General features: G+C 46.1%; 2 protein-coding genes across 5 annotated transcripts in view; one reads left to right on the top strand and one right to left on the bottom strand.

Annotated features, from left to right (window-relative positions):
• The window catches only part of LOC117582534 (kinesin-like protein KIN-7I), a 9,080-nt gene extending 3,165 nt beyond the window's left edge, over positions 1–5,915 (top strand). For both annotated transcript variants that reach the window (XM_034270338.1, XM_034270339.1), the window contains 7 exons: positions 87–3,898; positions 3,962–4,180; positions 4,238–4,405; positions 4,462–4,701; positions 4,763–4,883; positions 4,947–5,449; positions 5,512–5,915. In XM_034270338.1, the coding sequence (XP_034126229.1) occupies positions 87–3,898; positions 3,962–4,180; positions 4,238–4,405; positions 4,462–4,701; positions 4,763–4,883; positions 4,947–5,449; positions 5,512–5,658 (5,210 nt within the window). In that variant the 3' untranslated portion in view covers positions 5,659–5,915. The remainder of the gene's footprint in view (positions 1–86; positions 3,899–3,961; positions 4,181–4,237; positions 4,406–4,461; positions 4,702–4,762; positions 4,884–4,946; positions 5,450–5,511) is intronic.
• A 446-nt stretch (positions 5,916–6,361) lies between these two features.
• The window catches only part of LOC117582535 (protein abrupt), a 38,320-nt gene continuing 21,334 nt past the window's right edge, over positions 6,362–23,347 (bottom strand). For 2 of the 3 annotated variants that reach the window (XM_034270341.1, XM_034270342.1), the window contains exons 6-7: positions 8,611–9,336; positions 6,362–8,538 (exon numbers count right to left, since the gene is read on the bottom strand). In XM_034270341.1, coding sequence (XP_034126232.1) covers positions 8,120–8,538; positions 8,611–9,336 — 1,145 coding nt within the window. In that variant the 3' untranslated portion in view covers positions 6,362–8,119. Of the gene's footprint in view, positions 8,539–8,610; positions 9,337–10,344; positions 12,485–23,347 lie in introns of those variants that run through there. The other variant, XM_034270340.1, reaches the window with a different exon arrangement.

Below are 23,347 nucleotides of genomic sequence, written 5' to 3'. Positions count from 1 at the left end.
TTCCACTGTCTGTTTTAGATGCGATGAGCTGCAGGCCGAGCTACAGGCAGCCAATGCCAAGAACTTGGAGTACGAGGAGAAACTGCAGACCATGAAGGAGAAGTTGGAGTTTTATAATCGTGAGGCTGTTAGCTTGGAGTTCGAATATGAGTCCCACAAAACCAAGTCAAAGCTGCGAGAGACGGATCTTCTGTCGGCCCTGTCCGAGAAGGATTTAACCATTGAAAATCTGCAGAAAAGTCTCGACGAATTGTCTCGCGATGTCCTGCGCAACAGCAAGGAGGAACGGATGCGCTCCCCCATAGTGGATACATCGATGCCCGAGATAATCTGCGACAAGTGTGTGGAATTTGAACGTCTGCTGGCCGATGCCAACGCAAAGCTGGAGAGCATTCAACTGTCCTTTAGCCAGAAGACAGAGGACTGTGAACGCCTCAACATTCTAATATCCACAGCCCATGATGACATGGCTCTTCTGCAGGGAAAGTACGATGGGCTGGAACTTAATTGGCAGAGCCAGCAGCAGGCCATTCAAGCCATGGAGTCAGACTACTATGACCTCCAGCAGAAGTTCCAAAAGGTGCAGCAGGAATACGAGGATTTGGGACGAACCTCCAAAGCCAACAAAGATCAGTGTCTACAGCTAGAGGCCGACAACACGGCACTTCAGGCGGAGATTGTCACACTCAAGGAGCGCGTGGAGCAGGCGCAGCGCGTGCTCTTGGAATCTAGTAATCAAAAGGCGCTCGCGGAGCAACTGAAAGAAAAAAATGATGAGCTCAAAGCAGAGCTGTCGGATGTGCAGTCGAGCTTCCAGGAAATGCAGCGCGAATATGACTGCTTGTCCAACGATCTAATGGAGAGCGTAGAGGAGTGTGATGGCTTGCGTAACGAGTGCAACGCTTTGCGTGAGGAGCTCAAGCAGCGGTCGACGCCCAGCTATGACATCGAGTCCATGAAGAGCTCTGGCGTCGGCACAGAGTGCAGTGAGGCCGATCTAGAGTCGGAGTCAGATATCGGATTTTTGGAGAAGTTTGCCAAGCTGTCAGATTCGCTGCACGAGATCGAGCTGCAGCATCGCTCAGGCTTCAGTCGCCTCTTCAGGGCTACTAAGATTCAGGAGCACAATGTGCCCGGGCTGAAGCTCTGCCTCGAGTCTGCTACAGACATACACACCGTCGCGCACACGCTCGATGACGATGCAGAAGATGCCGTGTGCCTGAAGGGCGTGCTGCGACAGCACAGGTTCCAGATCATCAGGCTGACCCAGGAGTCTGCACCCGTGCAAGAAGATGCGGAAAAGAGACGCCTGCTCGACCACATTGCTCAGCTGGAGAATGAGATTGCGCAGAAGAACATGTTGATCGATGCCACGGAGGGAAATATCAATGAGATGCGCGAACAGATGACCAACCTGGAGGCGGCGCTACTGGAGAAGTCGGTGATTGTCAACAAGGTGGAGTCGTATCAGCGACAGATCGAGTCTCTCGAGAAGCAGAATGCTGAGATAACCATCGTCTGTGAGGAGTTGCAGGAGAAGGTGAAGGAGAACACAATGAGCGAGAGCCTCATGCTAAGTCCTGGGGACGATACGCTGCCCGGCAACACATCCACCCCTTTGATGCTACAGGACCAGGAGCCCGCTGAGATAGCTGCTCTCAAGGCATCCCTTTCCGAGCTGATGGACAAAGTCGCCGAGCTGCAAGGCAGAGTGGAGAACCAACTGTCTCAGATGCAGCAAAAGGACAACCACATCGATGTGCTGCGTACAGAAATTGAGGAGCTGAACGAGCGCTGCATAACCATGGAGGTGAAGCTGGTGGAACTTCAGTCGAATGCCAGCCAGCAGCAGCAGCTCCTCGAACGACAAGCTGAGAAATTGGCAGACGACGTGCGACGCATCGATCAGCTGCAGGAAACCAATGCGAAGCTCGTGGAGCGCAGCATCAAGGCGGAAGACTCCCTGTCGGTGATGCAGGAGCGTTTGCTTCACGATAATCGCATCGAGAGCCTGGAAGAATTACTAAAGAGTGCCAGAGATCGCGTCGAAACGCTTGAGGAAGAGCTGAAGAGTGGCCGAGATTTCATCGAGGTTCGCGAAGAGGACCTGAAGAGTGCCGGATATCGCATTCATACGCTTGAGGAAGACCTAAAGATTGCCAGAGATCGCGTCGAAACGCTTGAGGAAGAGCTGAAGAGTGGCAGTGAAGGCAAGGAGACGCTTGAGAAAGAGCTGAAGAGTGCCGGAGATCGCGTCGAAAAGCTTGAGGAAGAGCTGAAGAGTGCCAAAGATCGCAACGAGGCTCATGAGGAAGACGTAAAGAGTGCCAGAGATCGCATGGAGACCTTGGAAGAATCTCTTAAGAGTGCAGGAGTTCGCATCGAGGCTAGTGAGGAAGACCTGAAGAGTGCCAGAGATTGCATCAAAACGCTTGAGGAAGACCTGACGAATGGCAGAGATCGCATCGAGACCTTGGAAGAATCCCTAAAGAGTGCCAGAGATCACATCGAGACGCTCGAGCAAGATCTGCAAAGTGCCAGAGATGTAATAGACGCCAATGAGAAGCAGAAAACGGACGAGCTGAACGCCCTGAAGCTCGAGTATCTTGATAAAATAGAGCAAAGCGAGAACGAATATCGCAGCAACTTCCGCAAATACAACACCGAGTGGGAGGAGGGCAAGGAACGCTACGAACAAAGCGTGTCCACACTGATGGCAGACCAAGCCAAGGCTGCAGCTCAACATCAGGCAGAGCTGGAAGACATCAGAACAGAGCAGAATGCGGTCTTGGAACAGCTGAAGCAGGAGAAGCTCGAGCTGGAGTCGCTGTACGCGAAGAGCCAGGAATTGGTGGCGAAGCTACAATTGCAGCTGAACGCCCGAGACCGCAGCTCCACCGAACAGCTAGATGATATGATAGCCAGCTCACAGCAGCGGATTCAGGAGCTTGAAGAGCGATGTGAGAAGCACATTTTGGACTATGATCACCTGCGTTCGAAATTTCAAGCAGACTTGGAAAAGCTGACAGAGGAGAAGGTGGCCCTGCATTCCGAAAGGAAAGATTTGGAAGCGCAGCACACGAGCACTTTGGAGAAGATTCATCTGCTGGAGCAGCAACTGGAGACACTAAGCAAACAGACATGCTCCGAGAAGGCAGAACTACTCGACAAAATTGAGACTTTCACGTTAAAGAACAGTGACTTGAGTGAAGAACTGAAGCGGGTTCAAAAGAAGGCCCGGGACTTTGACGAATTATTCTCCCAGCATCAGCGGTTGCAGGCGTGCTTGTCCGAAGCCACAGGAGTCAACATTTCGTTAAGAGAACAAGTGGAGAGTCTTCAGTGTGAGCTCAACAGTGCCCAGGAAAAACAGAGCAAACGAAACGTTGAAATCGAAGAACTTCGATCGAAGCTGAAGGGCGCTTTGGAAGCACAGACCTCTGCGAGCACACAGGAGACTGCTCTGAAAAATCAGCTGGAGGAAATGGAAGTCAAGATGATTGCTAAGTCCGTGACTTTCCAACTTGAGGTGGAAGGATTGAGGGGCGCAAGGAACGAGCTAGAGCTGAAGCTGAATTCGCTAAAAGAGAGTAAAGCGAAGTTGGAATCAAGCAATAAAGACCTGGAAGTGACAATGAAAAATGCCAAAAACCTTCAAACTTTGCTGCAAGAGGAGCAAGAACTGTGTTCTAATTTGCGCGACATCTCCGAAAAACTGAAGGAATCCAATGCGCAGCTTGTGGCTCAACTTAAGGAAAAGGATGCAGCCTGTGCGTCCCTCCAGGATTCCGTGTCTCAGCAGAAATTTGCAGTCGAAGAAGCCAACAAGAAATGCTCGGAAGTACAGCAGTCAGTGGAGGAACTCAAAAATGAATGTGAAATGCTGCGAACAACTCTGGTAAGCGATTATTATATCTCCAAAGTCTTTACCCTTTCTGATCCATGTGTTTCTTACGTTCAGCAAACCAAAGAAGAGCAGATTTGTACGTTGACTAAAAAGGCTGAATCTAATTCGGAGCTAGAGGATCAACTTAAATTGAGGGAGACAGAACGAAACTCTCTCCGCGTAGCTTTGGTGCAGCAGGAAAAACAGCTTGAAGAAATGAGCCAGCAAGCTGACGAGGCTCGGAAGTCAAAAGCTGAGCAGACTAACGAATGTAAAAGGCTGCAAACGGCACTGGTAATGCATGGGATTTTAATCTTTCTTACTTATTCTAATTGATTTGTATTATTCCAGAGCACCATTGAGTCGGAGCGTGATTCTTTGCGTAATAATTTGTCGCAGCAAGAAAAAACTCACGCTGAAACTAATAAGAAATTAAAGGAAATGCAGCAGAAAGATGAAAACAGTCAAAAGTCAGTGACGGCACTCAACAAAGAATGCGACAGGCTACGCACAACAATGGTAAGCAATGAGGCACTTTTATAATACACAACGTAACTAATGGATTTGCACTTTAGAAAACCACTGAGACTAATTATCGCACTGAAAGGGAACGCCTAAACGCCACTGTGTCAAGTCTTTTGGAGGACAAGCGAAACCTAGAAGAAAAGCTGTGCACTCTGAATGAAATTATGGAGAAACTACAGGCTGACTTGACTGCTCTTCAGGGACTCAAATCGAACGGCAGCAATGCCTCCTTTGAGTCCAATGCATCCAGCACGTCGCCAGCTTCCACAGATCGCCTTGCTGTTCCCAGGGTAAGTATTGGATAGAACCATTTCAATGTAGAATCTATAACAAGTTCTCATTTGTGTGCAGAAATCTATAAGCTATGAATCTGGCATGCGTAAGAACCGACGGCTAAGTGTACACGATGAGCGTCGCAGGCAGTCCTACTGGAACAATGTGCGTGATTGGGGAACCATGACGGATCCTGTGGGTAAGTTGGAGATATCTAAGCATATCCTGAAGCATAAGTAATCAATAATCCTAACAATTGCAGACAATAATTGCAACTGTGTGGAGCTCAACCGCAAGCTGCAGGAATGCCAGCGAGATCTCTTTATACGGGAGAGCCAGGTCACTGCGTTGAATATTGAGCTCAAGAACCATCCACTGAAAGAGGAGAATGCACAGCTTCGCAAACGTCTTTTGGAGGACCAGGAAAAAGCGCGTGCAGAAGTGAAACGTCTTAAAATGAAGAATCAAGATCTCACGAGCCGTATCAATGATTTGACTGCCGCGGCAGCTGCATCAGAGTCTCTGCGATCGGCCCAAGGCCAAACATGCAGAATATCTCCTGCGATGACCTCGGTAGATACACAGACGGAGTCTGACTTGGAGACGGTGCTGGAAAAGATAAACCAAAAGTATCAAGACTCACTTAAGTTGTGCCGTTTCCGCTACTCTCTGATCCAAGATTTGGAGCAGAGATTAAAGCAAATCGAAAATTGCGACACCTCCAACATGACATCCCTCACAGCAGGTCAAATCAATGCACTGAAGGTAGACTTATTTGGCTTTGCTTATCATTGACAATTGATTATTTATACATTCTCCATTTACAGACCCAATGTGAGTCGCAAAAGAAGGAACTGTCTGCCATGAACGAGAAGTACGAGTACGCGAAACGTGTGCTGAAGATGCGCAAGGATGAGGTGGTCGAGATGCGAATCAAAATCGCTGGCTATGAGGCAGCCTCTTCAGCTAAATAAGTCATTAGATTTAGCCTAGCTTAGTTGTATATATTAAATTCGTCAGTTCTTTATGCCCGTATCAAGATCAAATCGTAATTCCATCTATTTATTCTATGTGAAATCGAAACTTTCAATATTGTTGTGAGTATTTTAAATGTAGTTATTTACTTGTCATTCATTTTAGTATTGCAAGGTGGACATGTATCGAATACACAGCTACGCTGCCTATTGCCTATTTAAGTACGAATCAAAAATTATACGATCCTTAAGAGTTATACTTTCCTCTTTGTTTCTGTACTAACATATGTGATTTGATGAAGCAACAGGTACTTGTGGCAATACTTACTTGTAATTGATGTCCCCATAAAAATGTGTTGATCTGAGGATCAAATGTACCTGAATCGAAGAAAAGCATCTCTCCGTAAATGTGCAGCAGATGGAAACAATAGATATAACAGTATTGTTCTTCATAACGCGGCTTTATTGTAATTTCAATAAATATTTATAACTTTCTAAGCACATGGATGTCTACTTATATTGCTTATGGTAACGACTTTTAACTAATTGCATTTTAAACTAAACGTCTTAACCGAATTGCATTAACCTTAAATGCATTTCAAGCCTAGGGAAATGCAAATCTATTGCGATCTCTCGCTCCATCGTGAGAGACAAGAAAGGAGAAGTAACCGAAAGTATAAAAACGAGAAGGAAATAAATCAAATCAAATTGAACATACTCATACATAGAGTTCTTCTTTATTTATATAATTTTTGTATGGGCATGTTATGGGTATTCTCCAATCTTGTGTATTGTTACGTTAGGCTACGTTTGGGGATCGTTATATGGGATCCATTGAATACTCGATAGAAACAAATGAAATGCACATTCGAGACGATGATTCCGATTGCGAACTTACAAATAAATATTCAAGTAAATTACATTTAAATTAATTGAGGTAGAAAATTACTAAAGTAACACATATGTTGGTCAATAAGGCAAGTGGTTTGCGACTCTTGTAGAGTCTGTCTGTGCTCATCTTCGATTGAAACTAACCATAAACCTAGGATTATAACTGAGGCATATTCGAACTAAAATACATACAGGAAACTCTGGCCACGGCACTCACTATTCTTACACTCGTAAGTTACAACTATCTACGGGGTAGCTATGTCTCTTGCTTGCAGTGCATCCACATAAACTAATTACATCTAAATATTCCTTAAGTATTGACTCTCTTCAAACGGAGGAGACACTTGTTCAACTCTTCACCGCAGAGTGCTCTCTCTCTCACTCTCACTCTCTCTGTCTGTGGGTGGTCTGATCGAATGCTGAGTATGCTGAGGTAATCAATTCTCTGACAAATCCTAACCATTGTCTGGGGGGTAAGTACAGGCATCCGTTCTATGTATATCTCTGTATCTTTAAGTGCGTTTTGTGGTGTGTCTCTCTATGCTAAATGTGCACTGCATACCGTATAAGTAGTTTTGTATATAAATTAACATTCACTTGTATGTATATATTCTGATCCATTGCGGATCCTTAATCTATTCTGTTCAATATTGGCAAGTTTCCGGTTTTCGGGGTACCCTATATAGTAGAGGACGAAGACAGGACAGGACCAGTCACAACTCATGGAAGTCTAAGGTATTTCGACACACACAAAACTCATTCTTCATCTGCTGCTGCTGCTGCTGCTACTGCTGCTGCTGCTGCTGAGGTCTGAGAGGTCTTCTGCTGAGGTAGTTCGGTTCGAGTTTGAGTTGATTTCGGTTCTTGTTGCGGCTGAGTGTGTGTTCCGTTCCTGAGATATGGTGAAGCACTGTGAATCAATGGAGTGGCTAGACTTGGAACATGGAAGGCTGTTACTTGTATGCTTATATCATAGGTTAGGCATACGCTCTCGGACTCTACTAGCTGTGGCATGCATGGCACATCTGAATTATCCATTTGAATATCCCTTTTCGGATTACTAACTCACAAACGTACTTTAAATGCGACGGATCGGTACTGGGTTCTGTGGGTGTTTAGGTATTTCTTTTAATGTATTTACAAACGCTCTTCTTTGCTTTCAATGTGAAATCTAACTTAAAACTAAAAGGGTAAGGGAGGCGATTTGTGCCTTCTCCTGTCGGGACATCAATTGTATACACAACAGGTACATGTGTATATATATAAATATACATTTATGTATAAATATCTGTATTGGTAGTTTAAAAGCACAACATAGAATTTCTCTACTATTTGGCCAGCTCTGGCAGCGGCGCAAATATGATTTATGATTTTTGTTTCCTAGTCCTATTTTATCCGTATCTCTATCGTATTTCCGTATTGTATATCGTATTTTGTATCGTATTGTACACATAAACTGGTATACATGGGGATAAGGCTACTCGTTACATATGTTCCATGGTTATTCGGTATACAACTGTTGACTCCATCCATCCATCCATCCATCCATCCCGGTGCTCCTGCTCCTCTCTTATGTATTGTGCACACCCTCATCCTCGGAGTAATTCTCTTCAACATCCGAATTGGCCACCTCATTGTTGCTGCCCGACTGATTGTTGTCCAGGCCCAGATCCATGGGCTCTGAACCCTCTCTCCGCAACTCCCCATCATTGTCCGCCTCCTCCATGTCATGGCCATGCATTCTGCCGCCAGAGTTCAGCGCCAGCGGCCCCTGCGCTGCATCCTGGTCGTGCCGCAGTATGGGTTCTATCGACAGGCCCGGTCCGGACTGACCAAAGGCGGGATTGCCAGCGGCCAGCTTGCTCAGATCGAACTGTCCGGGCAGCAGGCCAGGCGGCAGGCTATCCAAACTGTGTCCCATGGCATTCAGTTGCGCCATCTTGGCACGGAGAGCCGCTGCTGCTGCTTGTTCCTGGGACATGCCCATGCCTGGAGGGGGGATACAGAGAGCTTTGTTATTGAAAGAGTTCCATAATGATAAAGATCTGTGCCAGCACTCACCGAACGTATTCTCTGTGATGAACTGCAGGTAGGTGTCCAGCAGGGACTGGCCCGCAGCATTGCTGGTGGGAATCTGCACGCCCAGGTCCTTGGGCTGGCCCAAGGCCACCGCTGTGGCCGCTGCCGCCGCAGCCTCGTTCCGCATCCGCGAGATGGTGGTGTTGGCGTGCCCAAAGTTGCTCAGGAGACTCTCGTGGTAGCGACTGAGATCGCTGTTGCTGCCACCCATTCCGTACAGGCCGTTGCCCACGGTCAGGTCTTCGGGATCCTCGTCAGAGTCCTCGCCATCGTCCAATGGTCCACCGCTGGCGTTGCTCAGATCCAACTTGCCGGCACCGCTGCCACCGCCGCCTCCTCCGCCGCCACCGCCGCTGCTGCCACTGCCGCCGGTGGGCGAGGCACGGGCACGCAGCTCCGCGGGCGAAATCTTGACACCAGCCTTGGCCAGCAGCCGTGAGGCGAGGTCCGGATCAAAGGGGCTGGGCATGGGCAGCACGGGCAGATCCTTGGTGGAGATGCCGCGATGCTGCCTCGACATGTGCGAGTGCAAGGAGTTGCGCGACTTGGCCACAGTGCCGCACAGGACACACCTATAGCCGGGGCAGACGGTGTGCTTGTCCTCCAAATGGGTGCGCAGGGTATGGGCCGAGCGGTAGATCTTGCCGCATTTTGGGCAGGGCCGAGGATCAGTGGCACGCACGCGCATCTCCAGGGATCTTCGGGATACTAAAGAGACGAAAAATATTCAGCATTAGATTTGTATTCATTTATCGGGCATTTTCTTTAAGAGTTCAATGAAAAGTCGGCTCGTCTCTCTCGTTTGCTCTTTATTGTTCACCAAAATATATTTGCCATCTCCAAAACACATCATCATCCTCCTCATCTCATAGTCGGCCGCAGATACTGGCACACACTTGCAGCCTGCAAAGTCTTTGCCTTTGCCCTATCAAACAATTTGCAAACTAAAAATGGCATACGAATATCAAACCGATGGATGTACAGATGTACATGGATGTTTCATCAGTTTTGCTCTCTTTTGTTTTTCTATACGCTTTATAAACTACAATTGTAAAATTGTCCGCTTCGAAATGGAATTTATAGATATATATTTTGAATCGAGCCTCAAAGTTGATCGATTACTTGCGCTAGTTTTTGCTCAAGTTTCGGTTTTGTTTAGTTTTGGGTTTTTTCTCTTCTTTCGTTTAGTTTTGATTAACATTATAGGAACCTTTTTACGTATGTTTTCCATCTGCTCTTTTCTGTAGTACTTAAAGCCAGCGGCCGCCAATCGAATGGAATCGAAAATCGAATCAAATCGTAAACACAAAACCAAATTCTTCCATCAATTTTGAACTTTTTCTCTAATACAAATCGGGTTTTCTTCAACGTTAGTTTTCTTTTACTTTTAGTTATTTTTGTTTGTTCTTATTTCCTTTTCCTTTTCCTCTTCGTTTTTTTTTTTGTTTGGCTAAAAATATATTATGCAGGCACATTCTATTTTGTTTCAGTATCAATATTCATAATATAACTACATCATATCATCGTTGTTTATATATATATATATATATATATATATATATAATTTTGTGGTTTGCTTGGTTTTAGCTCATTATCTACATAGTTTCTCCAACCTCTCTATGGCTTACATACGTCTGCTTATGCAATTCTATCAATTAATGTTATTATTCTTCTTGTGTTGTAATTCTCTTCTGTTTTTTTGTCTTTGTTTTTTGGTTTTTTTGGTATTGGTTTTTAATCATAATACTGCACATATTTTTACTGGAGTTTACTGGAGTTTTATTCTACAGATTCCTTTGCACTGCAAATCAATTCAAAGTGGTTTTGGAATTTCATTTTCTTCATTTGGGTAAACATACTATCAGAGCTAGTATTAGTTGTCTGCATTCTTTAATATACTATATTGAATATAGGAACGTAATAATTGTTTGTAAGTATCCTAAACCCAAAAGCGATCATCCACTTGTCTGCTAAGAAGCTGCTCTGGACTCTAGAATCCATCTAAAGCTCATCTCATTCTGCTGCTGTCTCTTCCTTCCTTTGAGTGATCTAATCCGAATGAGAATTGAATAGTTTCGATCTTGCAAGCGAATGAAACTGACTGAAACCATTCCATTATTATCTTCTGTTTCTGTTTGCTGTAGTTATGGGGAAGTGTGTGGAATTATGTTGAATAAAAGTCTCCAAAGAGTGAAATAAAACTTTAGAAATTCCTGAAACTGATTGAAACCTTTTCTCTATGGTAAAATAAAATGTTCACACATAAAAGAAGGAAGTGAGCAACAAAGGATGGGCATGGCATGGCTGACTGGATCCTGTGCCACGTAGCTGGCTTATAGGAGAGGATCCATCCAGTGCGCTTACAATTACTAAAATTATAGTGGATGACGACGACTTTCGCCTTTGACTGGGACTTGGACTACTTTTGGCTATCTACGATAGATTGCGAGTGTGTCTCGAGATTGGGGTGTTGTTTAAACTTTAAAGTTAGATTCGATTTATTGTCGCCATTGTGTGACTGAAAGCAGCAACCTAGAAAGCTTTGCGGGGGGGGGGAGAGTACGGTACGGCATGGGGTGTAACGAGTATTACAGGTCTAGCCCGCGACACTAGTGGGCCGCCTCGCAGTTTCATTTGAAGTCAGGCCCGCCGGCAAAGGGGCCCCCGGACGAGCGCATGGCCTTCATCTTGGCCCACTGGAGGGTGTGCTTGATGCGCATGTGATTCCGCACAGAGTTGGGATGGGCAAAGCGCCGTCCGCACTCGATCACCGGACACACGGGACTGTCGCGCGGGTAGTGCCGGTCCAGATGCTGCCGGAAGACGCGCTGCTCCAGCGGCGTCTCGCACAACGGACAGGGCAGCATGTAGTTGCTGCTGCTGCTGCTGCTTGGCGTGCTGCTGCCCGGCACAGGTCCGGCTCCCGGTCCGGGCCCAGGACCAGGCACAGGACCCGGTCCGGGTCCGGGTCCAGGTCCACTGCCGTTCCCCGGACTCACTGTGGCGGCTGTGGCACTGGCTGCGGCTGCTGCTGCAGCTGCCACGGCCGCCGCAGAGGTGTTCTGGAAGAGTTCGGGAAAGTCCCGGGAGCGGCTGAGCGCAATGGTGCGGGCCATGAACAGATTGGCCGTCAGCTGCTGCTGGTGCGACACGGACACGGACTGTTGCAGCTCATCCAAATATTGTTGCTGCTGCTGTTGGTGTTGCTGCTGCTGCTGCTGCTGCTGTTGGACTGCCTCGTGCCGTGAGTGCTGCAGCTGCTGCTGCTGCTGCTGTTGGTGCTGCTCCTGCTTCAGCAGCAGCGTCTGATAGAGCGTGGACTCGCTGGACTGCCGTGTCCGCTTCATGGTCAGCGATATGGCCGAGGAGGCTGACGACGAGCGATCATCCTCATCGTCGTTGTTGGTGTGGTTATTCTGGTTATTCTCCTCCGGCTCGTGCTCCTCCTCGCTGTCGTTCCAGGAACGCGCCGAGGGCGTGGGCGAGGAGTTGGCCGAGCGGTTCCGCTTCCTCTTGTTGTGATTGGTATTGGAATTGTTGTTGTTGTTGTTGTGGTTGTTGTTGTGGTTGTTGTTGTGGTGCTGGTGAGGATTGTGGTGATGGTGATGGTGGTGGTGCGTCGAGTGATGATGCTGCTGCTGCTGCTGATGCGGCTGATGGCTGCGCCGCTGCTCGAACAACTGCGACAACTGCGGCCGCTGCATAATCTTCGCCAACTTACTGGCACCCGGGCGACAATCCGCGGCATGTGCCTCATGCGGCTGCGGCTGTGGCTGTGGCTCCTCCTCCGTCTCCGCCTCCGCCTCTGGCTCGATGGCCTCCTGCTTGATGCTGTTCTTGGCATTCAGGAATGTTCCTGCATTCAGCGTTGATCCAGCGCACGTGCGGAGGGAGAAAGTCGGGGAGGAAGTCAATGTGAAATCAAAAGTCAGAAGCAAGCTAAAGGAAATTCTCGATCTCTCTCTCTCTCTCTCTCTCTCTCAGTTCGATTTTTGCATTCTTCAATTTTGATGTACAGTGTTGGGTGTGAAATTTGTAGGGGGAGGGCAGTGGAGGGGAGTGTGTGTGTTAGAGATCTTCGGCTGCAGCTTCCAGGAATAGCAGCAGCAACAACAACAGAACAGCAGAACTGAATCAAAACCTTCCTCACGGCTTTCCAATTTTAGTTTTTTCAATATATTCTTAGAGTGCCAATCGGTTAGGGAATTTTTCGTATTTTCTACACATTTCTTTTGCCAATTCTTGGGTATTATTTGCATATTCAGTTCTTACAGTTAGGATTGCTTTGATTTATTCGCTGAATTTGTAAGCGAAACACACACACGGACCGTCGAGTATTCAGCCAATATTTTTGTTGACATTTTTCATTGATTCGTGTTTGATTGTTTTGAGCCAATTGCAGCATATTTATGGGTATATATTTATACATATCTTATACTGAATATAAAAGTATCACAGATATAGTACGTTGCAGGCAGGCAGGCAAGTAATTATAAAATAATAAATTATATTTATAGGAATATAGTGTACAAAAAGTGCAAAAGTATACAAATAAAATGTTTTATTTACAAAAATATCACGCGCTGTTTGCAGTGAAACTCACAAATGAGCAAGGGAAAGATTCTCTGAGAGGGTTTTTGGGACATTTTCTAATATTTATAGTTCGTGTTTCTTCGTAGTAAAAGGTAAATACAGTGCGTGAAAAAAACTATAAGAGCCCAACACATGCATGTGAATTGGGAGTAGAAATTACAGTCAGACCCCAGGAATTTATTGAATGTATTCCTTAGATAAGTTATGGAAAAGAGGCGTAGAACCTATACATAACATCCTTAACAAAAGGGAAACTGTTTGCTAACTGCGATCGCTAGAACTTCAGCTCTCCAGCTCTGAAACGCACTGTCTTACAGAAAGGGTGGAGCATGGCCGAAGGTGGATTGCTGGATTGTTGGACTGCCAGATGCAAGATTGGGAAAGGGGAGTGAGACATGAGGCATGGCGAATCGCGTGATACAGAACCATTGCCGTTTGGGCTTGGACGGTACAACTCTATATTCTATATGTCTATATGCGGTGTCTGTGTGAACATTCGTATCCATGTGGCGTGCAGAAACACACCTGGCCTCAAAGGCAGATCCATCTTCTGCACTGGCAGTCCTGGCAGTCGCATTTCACGCTCCCATTTCCCTTTCCCATTTCTGATGCCGTTTCAATATTCGATAATAATAAATATTGAAAAATAAAACGCAATTTAATGTATAGAAAATTGCCAAGGCCCAGGGCCAGAACCAGACCCAGACCCAGTCGCAGGCCCATTGGCCCCCAAAAAGTATTGAGTCATTTTTTGGATGGCCAGAGATTTGCATAGGGGGGGGGAGAAAGATGCAGGGTGCAGGGTGCAGGGTGCAGGGTGCAGGGTGTTATGGGTGCGGGTCATGCATGACGCAAGGCGACCCCAAAAAAACAGAAAATCAAATTAAACAATTTAGTTCTGCCTTTGTGCGTGACAACTCAAGGGAGAAGGCAAACAAAATTCCGATGCATAAATATATCAAGTGAAAAATACAATAAAATGCAATCGAATAAAATTGAAAATACAATATGCACTGTGCCATAGAGTGCTCCAGCTGCTACCCCTCCATCTCCTTCATCCTCAATGCTGTGTGTGTGTGTCCATCTATTTGCCACATGCATCACGAGTGTCTATGCATACCGAGGTCTCTGTCTTTCGCATTGGTTTACGGATATAGTTAGTTGCACATAAAACATGCATCGTCGCATCACAGTTTTCTTCAGTGAGCATCCATCCTGAGGTCCTCTTCGACGATTGGCCGAAGCTCAAGTGCAGTGAATGGGACAGGACAGGGCCAGAGCCAGAGCCAGAGGCAGACCCAGACGCAGTCAGGACAAAGTCCGTTCAGCTCTGGGGCTGGCGATCTCCTTTGACCAGCCAAGCACATCTCGAATTTGTCACATTTGAGGAAACCGAAAGGATGCAGAACCCTGTAACCGGCTGTCTCTGTGTGTGTCTTGCCTGCCTGCAAGTGACAGCCACAAGAACAACCACTGCGGAGGACATTGTGTGGCGCCCCGGATCAAATCAGGCGTAAGATTTCCTTCCCCCTTAGCAGCAAGTGCACTTTTTTGTATGGCTGCCTCTCTCTCTCTCTCTCTCTCTCACGAAAGATGCGTTCCCCACCACACCACAAAAGGGCACACAGGTGTGTGCAGAAGGACTAGGACTAGGACTAGGACTTCCTTCCCTCTGCAAAATGTTGCTTGGCCGAGGAGATCCTCCTCGTGTGGCCGTGTGCGTTGGTCTGTGCGTAATTTCGTAACCAATTTTGGTGCGTCTCCCGCCCAGCTCTGACCCGCTCCATCTGTGGCTGTGCATAATTAATGAGATATAAAATGCATAAAACAAATTTGCAAATAATTATGCACCTATCGAAACTATTTTTGGAAAGCACGAAGAAAAGCAAAGGAAAAGAAGGAAGGGGCTGGGGCATAGATGGACTTCCGTAAATAGAAGAAAGAATTTTCTCGGAAAGAACAAAAGAATTGATGGCATGTAAACTCTATACTTTGCTGGTGTAAATCTCTTTGAATTGTTCTGCATGAATCCCTCCCTGCAATAGGCATAAATTATTCTACAAATTGTACCACGAAACTCTGACGCCGCACAACTAAAATAAATCATTTCTCCAGCTAACTTGTAAGCAATTAAATTTCCTTTTAATTCATAAGTAGCTCAAGTCTCAGGATATGTCTGGGTGTGTGCCACATTCAAGACGTGGGCTTGGTTGAGGCACTGGCCATTGGCCCATCAATTATGGGCACATGCGAGGCATTTTACCTTTGGGTTATGCAAGACGTTCTCTGCCATCCATTGACTGACAGACACTCATTCGAACAGCCGCACATCCTTATAGCCGCAACTCCGCACCCACATCAATTACCTGCGCGAAGCATTCAATCGGAGCGCGACGGCAATCAGTCCTGGGGGCTCTTCGACTGCGATTCCAATCCCAATCCCAGACTCAGACCCAATCCCAATACCCGTTGTGGACTCGCATGTCGCGGTCCTGTTAGCGGCAAATAGGAATTAGCTTTATTAAAGATAAAGCGACTCGGGTAACATTTCCTTTCGCGCCAAGGGGCCATTATATCGAAGCAGCAGTCATCCTCCCCACTCTCCCCAGTGCCGTCCAGGACTCGCTTTGCATTTCGTAAATGAACTCTTCTGATGCCAGTGGGGAATGGGTTGGAATGGCTGCCCCAGTCAGTCCAGGTCGGGGGAGGTGCCAGCAAATAATGAATTTTTCTATATAAATCACTCCCGTCAATGGGCCTTGCCCATTGATATTATTATGGGCTTCGGTAGGGCACATTGTAGTGCAAACACACTATAAATATTTCCCCATAAGGCGCTTTGTCTCTGTCCCGGAGAAAGGGTTGCCACCCTGCCCGCCACAGAGGGTGCGTCGTAGGTGTGTTTAACGGTCATTTCCCGATGTCTTGCGATCGTTATCACCTCGCTTATTATTATTATTGTTATTGCTGTTATGCATATTTTCCCTTGTAATTTTTTACACGATGGTGCAGGCAGGGCAGCGCCTTTTGTTCTTATTGGAATTTATTACTTAATAAGTCTTTTTGTGTTGTTCGTGGTTGCTTTTTGGGGGTGTTGGGGTGTTGGTCAACGTCAGAGAGTTCCACCCTAAGTGTGGGATTTTTACGAGCTCTGCTCACTCAGCATAATTTTTGTTGCTTTTGAATTTTTGAGAGGCCATCATCCCAGACAGAGAAAGAGAGCCAGTGAGGGATTTGTACCAGTCGGAAATCTTTTGGGCTGATAATAAAACTATAAAGACACAGCCGGACATTGCGTTTTTATTAATTTTTATGCTCCGTTTTATTTGCGCGCAAGTTTATCAACGAATTTTGCAATAAAACGGGTAAATAGATGCGAAATCTGACATACACTTGGGGAAAATTAGCTACAGGAATAGGAAATAAACTTGAAAGAGGGAAGAAGCTGAGCAGCAGCGGGAAAATCATAATGGGAAGAGATTTTCGGTCTAAGTAATATAAATCGCGAATCATTATTCACATTTGAAAGAAACCTTGCGAAAACTGTAGGAAAACAATCCTCAAGATGTGAACGGAATAAGAGGTCTCTGGGCGGGAAATTCTATAATCCCAAAGGTGTAAAACTTAGCTTTGACTTCATTCAATTTCCTTTTTAGTTCTCATAGAATTTTGGCTTGTCAGAAAGCAAGATTATTTTCAAACCTTTGTTTTGTTCCCCAAAACTTGTTTCTAGCATTTCCTTTCAGTGTACTTCTGGAGTATCTGAGGGGCTACAAATTAATCCCAGGCAATTGGTGGCGTCCTGCAGTCAGGGTCTGTCTCTCTGCGGCTGTCCTTTGTGCAGTTTTACGATCTCTGGCCCGCGAAATAGTTGTGATTGAATTATGGATAAAGTGAATTACTTAGACCGTCCATCAATTTCATATGTGGGGCAGGCAGAGAGCGATGGAGAGAGAGAGAGAGAGTGTCGTAAAATTTGCTGACCGAATTCATTAGATACGCGCTCTGGTCGGGCAGGGACTCTGACCCCTCAGTTAATTAGCTTTTCAGCAGGGATATGGAGTACGTGGCATGGGGTCTATGATTCTCTGGTAAGATTTATCGCTGGAAAACCCACTTTAGATTCCGAGACGCTGGCCAGATGTCCGTCGACATACGCCAGGACAATCCATCTCTGCATTTGTTTATCTTATAAGTAAACGCAACCAAAAACGAGCAAAAAAACGCAACACACACACACACAAAAAATGGCAAAGTTTTGTCCTTTTTCGTGGGTATGGAGAATCGGGGGACCGGGGCCACGTACGGCCTGGCAAAAGCCAAACGAAATGTTGTTTAAACTTTGCAAACAAGTTTGCTTGTTCTCTTTTTCTTTTCTTTTCCACTTGCTTGCTTTTCTTTCGGTTCTTTTTTCCTTTTTCTTGGGTCTTTGTGTGGGTGTCTTTGCAGCTCGGATTCGGATTCGCATTCCCTCATAGATAGCATTTGAAATTGAAAGCGAAATTGCCGTTGAGCATGTGTGACGACGGGGCAGAACTGCCCCCCCCTCCCGCTCCTGCAACAAAGAGGACATCGAGTGATATATGAACTGGCAGTCGGAGGCGGACTACTATCCGGCACTACCGACATCAGCATTGACATCGACATCGACATTGCGACTGCTACATCGACTGTGGGAGCAGAGCCAGCCAGGCAGCCCACCGAAAATTGTAAGTGACGCCAAATGCATATTCAAGGCGGACACATGCCAAGATCGAGCACAACTTTTTTGTTGGTCTGTACACAGACACGGTATGGGGTATGGGGAATGAGGGTATGGGTCTGCCATTCCGCAGATGTCAACCAGGTTTAGGAGGACTCTGGAGGACCTGGGTGCTGCTTCCTGGGCAGCTCGTTGGTCTGTGACGAATGTTGATGATGGCCCCACAACGATAATGCTGGTTGTTTGTTTGTTTTACTTATTGTTGTTATTTTAACTTTTGAAATGAGAAAAGTTTGGCATCTCTCGAACGTGTTTTTAATATGTGCAGAGCGAGCGTTGAGCGATTGAAAGGATTTTGTCATATCTAATCTGTAGCAACACATGGACACCAGCAGTGGTCAGAGAGTAGTGGCAAGGGCAGGGGGTGAACATTTATGTAAATATTATCCGTATAAGATGAAGTTTAAGAGATACTTTGAATTATGATGTAAGTTGTGTGCAGTTTTAGTTATTTATTTTATAATTTACGCAAAGGAAAAAGGGAAAAGGAAACATCAAGCAGCTGCCACGATTCCGATGGGTGTTGGTTGATCATCGCTGAATAAAATACTTCATAGACTGAAAGCACTCTTGGGAGGACACCTAGAGCTCTTCTATTACTCTCACTTAAGGATGAAGTACACTAAGAAGAGATTGTTGTATCTGAACAGCAGGGCTAACAACCCGGAAGGAACCTCTCACCATATTTATGTACACACAACAATTTGAAATGTTCCCCCAAGTACCACGCTTAAACATGTTTAATTGCAGCCCCCCCTGCCTATTACTCCACCCGCGACTGTGTGACGACGCGACTGTGTGCGAGCAGCGAAAAGTGTTGCCTACTTTTCCGGGCACTTGCAACTAAAAATCGAAATTAGGCTGGGCTTAAACGTTGGGTGGCAGGCTCTTTGGGGAGCTGCTGGTTGGCGGCCATAAATTAGTCACGACCCCAGATGTGGGTGGTCCAGTCGGGACACATACAAACACATGCAGAGAGATAGTGGAAGCGAACGAGAGAGAGAGAGAGAGAGAAAAGTTAAAAAGGATAAATCGCTTGTGTTCATCGCTCTTCGCACATAATAAATGTATCTTTTACTTGCGCCGCATGAGGAGTTTGGCCGGGCGTAAGTAACTCCGGGTCCTTGGCCAAGTGTGCGCCCAACCCACCTACACACACACACACACACACACACTCACAGTGAGAGAGAGAGAGAGAGAGGCATGTATGTATGAGTTGTATATAAAGTTAACAGCATTTGGCTATCTTTTTGCAATTGATGTATTACACATAAAAGTTTTCAGCTCGACCCGCACTCACGCACGCACACACAGAGCCACACACACACACGCCCAAGCATCCTTCCTCCATGTACTCGTATTCCTACATACATTCATATGTATTATCTATCTCTGGCACATGTGTGTGCCGCAAGACGTCCAAGACATCCACGACCACGTCCGCAAACAAAACGCACGCATACAATTACAAAAAACTCTTACACGTATGTGTACATAGGTGTCAGTGTGTGTCCGTGTGTGTCCGTGTGTGTGTGTACCATGAGTGGGTCGACACACGGACAACAGAACGGACAGGGTTAGAGCATTGGAGTGGTTGGGTGGTACAAAAGAGGAATATTGTTAACCGACTACAAAATAAATACGAAAACTTTTAATGCCCCCGGCTGCCGAGGCAAACGTTGAAAAATGCTTTGCCCTCCACCCCCCCTGTCACACACACACATGAACCCAAGAAGACACACACAAACACACACACTCAGACAGCAAACACCCACACAGACACAGACAGCCATGGACGGACATGGAAGGAACGTCTTCGGACTCATTGCCACTTGCTAAACTTAACTGCAGGACATACGTACATACATGCATACATACGTACATACATTTATACATACACACATCGTACTCGCACAAACAGTCAGAAGGTGGGTGTGGAGGAACTTTATCTTGCCGTCTCCCTCTCTCGCTGGCACCCACTTTTGCTCCTGTGTGTGTGGACATATGCATGTGAACCCTTCGCCTTCGCCTTCTTCTGTACACCAACCCCATCCCACGACCATAACTCATCTATCAATTTTCACGTACTTGGACCGCAGTTGCTGCTGGCCTCAGCCCTCAGTCTCCTCCTCCTTCGCCACACGCAGCCACTGTCTGCGTCTGAGTTGGGCTCTGGGCCTGAGTCTGAGTCTGAGTCTGGGGCCTTGGAGTCCCTGGGCCTGTGCAAGTTGGTTTCGTGGTGATTGTGACTGGACCGAAGGCGTCTTATTGCCGAAATGTAGCCTTTTGCCATCGTCCCAACGGGCACAACGGGGTGCACAGTGGTGTAAAAGGTGCATAAAATAACTTAAAGTTGAAGGTTTTACATTGGTAGTACTAAAGTGCAGTACAAATTTGAAGCTTTTAAGATAAATTTAGGACTTGCTGGAAGTCAGTTTAGAAATTTAGAAAGGTTAAGGAAATTTTTAAAAAATTTGGACTCTTGCTAACGATCTTGTAGGAACTATAATTCATACTCGATCGTACTCTTAGTGATTTTATCTATTGGTATTCGAAGTAAAATTCGTGAAGCATATAAAAATGGTAAGGAAAACCATTGCAAAAGCAAAGCTTAACTTTTTTTGAGTGTGCTAAAAAAATGTTCTGCAGATTATTCTAAGAATTTGCGATGTATGCAAGCCCGTAAGGAAGTTTAAAATTGTTCCATTTACTCGCATGTTTTTCTTTATAACTATTTCCAGAATTACTAAGAATTACTACTAAAACAAAAATACTAATCTTTCTTAGTTGACTTCCCGCTGAATTTATTTCGACAAACATAAACCTCAAACTACTTGAACCCTTCAACAAAATTTGCTTACAACGACCCACTGTCCCTTTTCGCTGGGTTTAAAACCCTACTTCTTGGGCACTGTGTACTTAAAGTTTTCTTCACTCGAACCTCTCAGACACCAACAAAACTACACATACAGCACACTCTTGCGAGCACAAACACACACACACACACATGGCAAGGCAATACAAGAACGAACCAACATTGAAAGCTGACAGCCCCAAATGTCATTCTATCTTGGCGGTCATTAGAACGGAGTTCAGGAGGTGCCCGTTGGAGCATGGGTCTTGATGTTGTTGTTGGTTCTTGGCAAGCAGTTCGTCGCTCCTCGTCTCTTCGGCCAAGATTATCTCCTTTACTTTTGGTGGCAAGAACTTTTTGGCTCCCCTTTGCCCACTTCTACACATTCGACGACCTCTTCGTGTTGTCTCTGCTGTGGCTCTGTGCTCGGTCGTCTTGTGTTTTGTCCTCCCATCTGCGGCTCCTCTTCTGCTCTTGTGCTCTGTTCTATTCGATTCGGTTTTTTGGCTCGGTTCTGCATGAAGTATTTTACTCTTTTTCCATACACTCTCTATCGAGCACACACACACACACACACACACATACTTATTAACTTTGGCTATTGTTTTTCGTTGTCCTCGTTCATGTTGCAACAAACACACACACACACACACAGCATGAGTACCCTTCTATGTATATGTATTTGTATTTGTATATATTTGTGTCTGTGTGTGCGTGCTATTGATGCGGCTAGTTTGATGTATTACCTCCCCCCCCCAAAAAAACGAAATGTCTGTATCGCTTATGCGGGGCCCAACTCTGGAATAGAAATGGGCATTTTGGCATTTCGATTTAGTGGCCCTCACACACATACTGTCACACACACACTCAAATGGAGAGCGAGAGGCAGCATAGAGAGACAAACGATGATTACGCCATCGGATGCTCTCATTCTAGCACACAAAAACCACACACACAGACACAGAGACAGACTCACACAGAAGAGACACACAGCTTTCTTCCCTTTCCCTTTTTTTGCTGTGTCTGCCTGAGTGTGTGTGTCCGTGTTTGGTCCTGTCGCGCCGTCTCGCTCATGCGGGCCTTTTTATGGGCATTTTGTATAATACATCATCGACAAACATGTTTGCAAAGTGTGTACGAATATTATATGGGAATATAACTGCTTGTTGTTGCTGCTGCTCCTCTTCTACATTCTATTGCCGTTGTTATACCCTAAGCAGCGGAAGGTGGTTTTGGATTAGTTAACTTGAAGGGTGGGAAGCAAAGCGGCATAATTCAGGGAAATGTTCTACTGATCGGAGTTGAATGTTTATATATTTTTACTCAATGAATGAATGAACCTTGAAGTATAAGTACCAACCAGATTTTCATACATGCAGATGCATACCTTCGTAGCAATTGTTCATAAGACAAGCCTTAAGAGACCCATATTTCTGCCATAATAATAATGAATGAATGAACATTGAAATAGATGTATGTTCAGAACTAACAGATAGCTAGATAGCATTACATATATATATTGCCATCATCAAAGCAACAATTGCTCAACTTAAGAGCACAACTTTCCTGCTTCCATTCTTCATTTAAAACTCTGTCCCTCATGAATCTCCCATTTAAAGTGTATCAAAACCTTCGATCATCAACAGTCACACATCCTCTGCCGCCTCTTTCCGTTGTTGCTTTTTGCGCACGCTTTCGTTCTCGTGCTTGCCCCAGATGATGGTCGGACGAGGGAGGACGGGGAGTAGTGGCTCACAGTGAAGCGAGTTGTAGAGTGTTCCACTAAGAGTGAGTGAGTGCGAGCGAGAGCGGGTCAGCAGGGGGATGGTGAGTGCGGGGGGTACACTGTGGGCAAGAACAATTGCAAGGACATGTGCGATGGATGCTGACGTTGACGCCAATGGTGTCGGTAATGGAATGGCAATGGGGCAATGGGTGATGGGCAATGGGCAATGGGCAATGGGCGATGCTTAGGCCGATGGGGTTGGAGATGGAAGATGGATGTTCGAGTTTTTTGATGGTAGGGCAGGGATGGGGAGACGCAGCGGGGAAACCCCCGAAATGTATTCGCTTTGAATTATTCCAAAATATACAGAAGGCAGGCAGGCAGGCAGCGACGCTGACAGCGCAGTGGCAGCAAAAAAGTTTGTCGGGTGGGTTCGTGGTCGCCAGGCAGTGTGTCCTGTCGGTAGATGTGCCGTGTGTTTGTGTGTGTGTGTTTGTCCGTATCCGTCCGTATATATAGCATTCGTTTCGGTTAGTTTGGCGTACAGCTTTGTGAATTTGAATTAAATGTACATAGTTTTAGATTGCGTAATTCATTAGTACAGGCTGCAGCCTGATGCCAATAGTCACCACAGAGCCACACACACACATAGTATCCCCCCTCTACACCCCGCTGGGGCAGTGTCAGCACAGACACACACACACACGCACGGGGGCCAATGATGAACGATGTGGTCGTATGTGGTTAACGTTGCCGGGGATTAGGAATCGTCTGCCCCAAAAAG

This window comes from Drosophila guanche, unplaced genomic scaffold (assembly GCF_900245975.1).
Source record: "Drosophila guanche unplaced genomic scaffold, DGUA_6, whole genome shotgun sequence".
Classification (NCBI taxonomy): domain Eukaryota; kingdom Metazoa; phylum Arthropoda; class Insecta; order Diptera; family Drosophilidae; genus Drosophila; species Drosophila guanche.
This window is presented reverse-complemented; position numbering and strand designations above follow the sequence as displayed.